At 40.2% G+C, this 3,202-nt stretch overlaps 1 protein-coding gene across 1 annotated transcript; it reads right to left on the bottom strand.

Annotated features, from left to right (window-relative positions):
• Positions 1 to 1,412: 1,412 nt before the first annotated feature.
• On the bottom strand, positions 1,413 to 2,255 carry LOC133904341 (non-specific lipid-transfer protein 1-like). The gene is made up of 2 exons (XM_062345809.1): positions 1,802 to 2,255; positions 1,413 to 1,667 (listed from the first exon to the last, which is right to left on the bottom strand). Exons 1-2 carry the CDS (start codon positions 2,161 to 2,163, stop codon positions 1,658 to 1,660), a joined length of 372 nt encoding a protein of 123 aa, XP_062201793.1. The 5' UTR covers positions 2,164 to 2,255; the 3' UTR covers positions 1,413 to 1,657.
• Between the last annotated feature and the right edge of the window lie 947 nt (positions 2,256 to 3,202).

Below are 3,202 nucleotides of genomic sequence, written 5' to 3'. Positions count from 1 at the left end.
TCTAGCTATCGGATATTAGCAACTTTAGGAATATATGAATAAGTTGAACTTCTTATATATTTTCTAGAATGCAAAAAAGGTGGTAGGCCTGTCGAGTACTTCACTTGCCATATCGTTTTTCCACAATAAAGTATGGCCTTTACTTTGTACAAGGTTTATTCAATTAACACAGTGCCGCTACATTTAACATCCACAAATCACTGCTCAGCTGCACATCTCTTTTTTTCTTTCTATTCCAACCCTTTCCTTTGTACAAGGTTTATTCAATTATTTGTTTTGCAATTTGGTTGCAATCATAAAACATGTATGCACATCATATCAAATAATACTCCACTTTTTATCCTCATTTATTTTGCATCATCGTCCATTCAAATTATTATCTCTAATTTTCCGACATCACTTCGTTGTGGGGGTGGCGCCAAGTCCCAGTATCAACATGTAGGTATATGAAAAGTAGAGGTCTTCGGGACAAAGGGAGAAATACCATTTTACACTTGGCCGCGTGTGTGTGTTATAAGAGCTCAATCTTAGCGAGCACGGGCCTTGCACTTACTATTTTATCAATATTGTCCATATTTTCTTCTATTTTTCATTTACCTTTTGGTGTTACCCCTCTGGGTCAGTCTAGAAGGCTTTTAAGTTTACTGTTTGGTCCTACAACCACAACAACTTAATGCAGAGATATTGAAGTTGTTGGAGTATATATACATACATATATACACACACATATACATATATATATATTGATGTGCACATCTTCTTAACAACTAAAAAGATAAAAAGGAATTAGAGTTTCAATGGAAGGGACTCCTATGGGAAAACTCCTATGAAGCTCAAAGTTCCTATGGAACGAAATGTTCGATAGAAATTTCTATAGGAATTCTAATGTGAGGTACAATCTCAATGAAAAATTCCTATATATGCATGCTACTCTTGTGTTTCATCCAAATGGTGGTATCTACAATTTTATTTTGTTTTGCACATATATCCTACTTGGATTTGCGTTTCTCTATTGATATATTTTTTTCTTTTTCAATCATGTGTTCCAAAAAGTTCATTGCTACTGCATGCATGAAATTCTGTATAGTATTAGAGCCAGGAAACAAAATCCCGTGTTCAAGACCTAGCTAGAAACACAATTTTTTTCTTATAAAAAAGTAATTTCAATCCACTTGGTGCCCCCCGCCGTAGTAGACGTGGTAATGCTTCGACGTGAGGGGAAGCCATGCATGTTAAAACTATATTAAAGACATTTTTAATATAATTTATGTGCCAACTTAATTTAATATATCGATGCACCAGCATCATTTAAAGATAATAATACCAAGCACCACCTGCAGCAATATATACAGCAAAACGATTAATAGTCCCAACAAGTAGGTCGAAGCCACACTGAACAATATATATAGTAATATATCTTTTAAAAAACAATATAGTAATATATAACAGTTGACACTACAGCACACACATACAACAGAGAAAGCTAGCTAGAACTGTAGCACATATACGTATAGCTAGCCATGTATATGCATGCGCACGTACGTACACAGAGCACAAGACACATAATGTAGACGACGACGCTGCTTCCACAACTTTATTTTTATTTTTCTAGCCAGCTAGCTCCATCACGTAGTACGTTACGTATGACTGGATTGATCTAGTTGATCCTGCAATGCATGCACCAAAGAATCCGATCAAGACATATAAATATATGATCAGTAATTAGTTGAGTTGATAATGCAGGAAAGACATATATATATATGATGAGTAAGTAGCTTAAATAATAAAGAAGATTACGTACTTGCTGCAGTCGGTGGACATGCTGAGGGGGAATGGCACGGAGACGCCGCACTTGCCGGGGATGCCGGAGACGGTGCCCATGTTGAGCCTGCTGATGCTGCCGGCCAAGCTCTTGAGGCACCGGCACGCCGCCTGCCGGTCCGCTGTCGTGCGCGCCGCGCTGTTGAGGCTGCGCACACCGCTGCAGCAGCCCGAGGTGAGCGTGCCCCTCCCCGTCGCGTACGGGATGCAGGGGCTCAGCGCCGAGCCCACCTGCCCGCAGGTGATCGCTGCCGACGCGCACGGCGCCTCAGACGCCAGCAGCGCTGCCGCCGCAACCACGACGGCGAGGGCGACCACTGCCTCCTGCTTGTTAAGAGCCATGGGACGACGCGTTAAGCTATAGCTGGTGGTGAGTCGATGATATTGCTAGGTAGTGATGAGTGATGAGTGTGGAGGGAGCGAGTGGAATACCGGGGGTTTAAATAGGAGTAATATGATATGCATGATAAATATTTTTTTTTGAGAAAGGGGATTAGATTATATTAAACTTGCAGAACAGTAGAACCGTACCCCTTTTACAAACTGACCCCAACAAACATAGAAAATTAAAAAGAGAACATTGAGGTCATATTCATCAACTTCTCCACATCCCATGGCGGCCGTGCCTCCCGCCGCCATGCTAACGCAAAGCGACGTGAAAAGACCTAGTCCCAAATCAACCCTCCTGCTGATGTGGACGACGAAGCCTAAACATTAAAAAGTCTCAAATTTCAACATCACCGAGAGACCTCCATTGTGCATCTTCCGCTGTGAACAAGCATCGGCAGCTCCGCCGCCCAAATCAACCAAGGAAAACCATAGAACAGCGCCGCAGAACCGAGATCCAGCGACCCATAGACCTAGAGAGAGCAAGGGATTCAAAGAATAGCCGTTTTACGGTGATCCATACTACGTAGAGGTAGAAGGTAGTATAAATCTAATTCGACGATCTACGTAATTGTACATTTTGGTAATTATGACAATTTTGTTAAAAATACCCATCATACTTTTGTTAATAGAAAGATCGACGCCGTAAATATCGGATCACTAACCCTAGCCGATGGGTAGCAATTGAACTCTCATACTGAATGCAGATTAAAATGTTAAAACAGAAATGAAATATTACTTTATTTAGAGATATATAACTGAAGTTAATTACTTTTATGCTACGTATTTTTCTTCCTAAAATAATCATAATACTGTCATACTACTCGCATATACTACATATATTATCGGTGAAAAATAAGTAGTATTTTGACTAATCTGTACCGTTGAACTCTAAATATAGATAACTCATATTAATTTTGGACCAACATAAAATCTCTCTCAAAGAACCCCCCATCGCAGCTTTACCAAAATCACTACTATCACAAACCTTGCA

This window comes from Phragmites australis, chromosome 22 (assembly GCF_958298935.1).
Source record: "Phragmites australis chromosome 22, lpPhrAust1.1, whole genome shotgun sequence".
NCBI classification, from domain to species: Eukaryota; Viridiplantae; Streptophyta; class Magnoliopsida; order Poales; family Poaceae; genus Phragmites; species Phragmites australis.
Note: the sequence above shows the minus strand (reverse complement) of the source record. Positions and strands in the feature narration are given on the sequence as shown.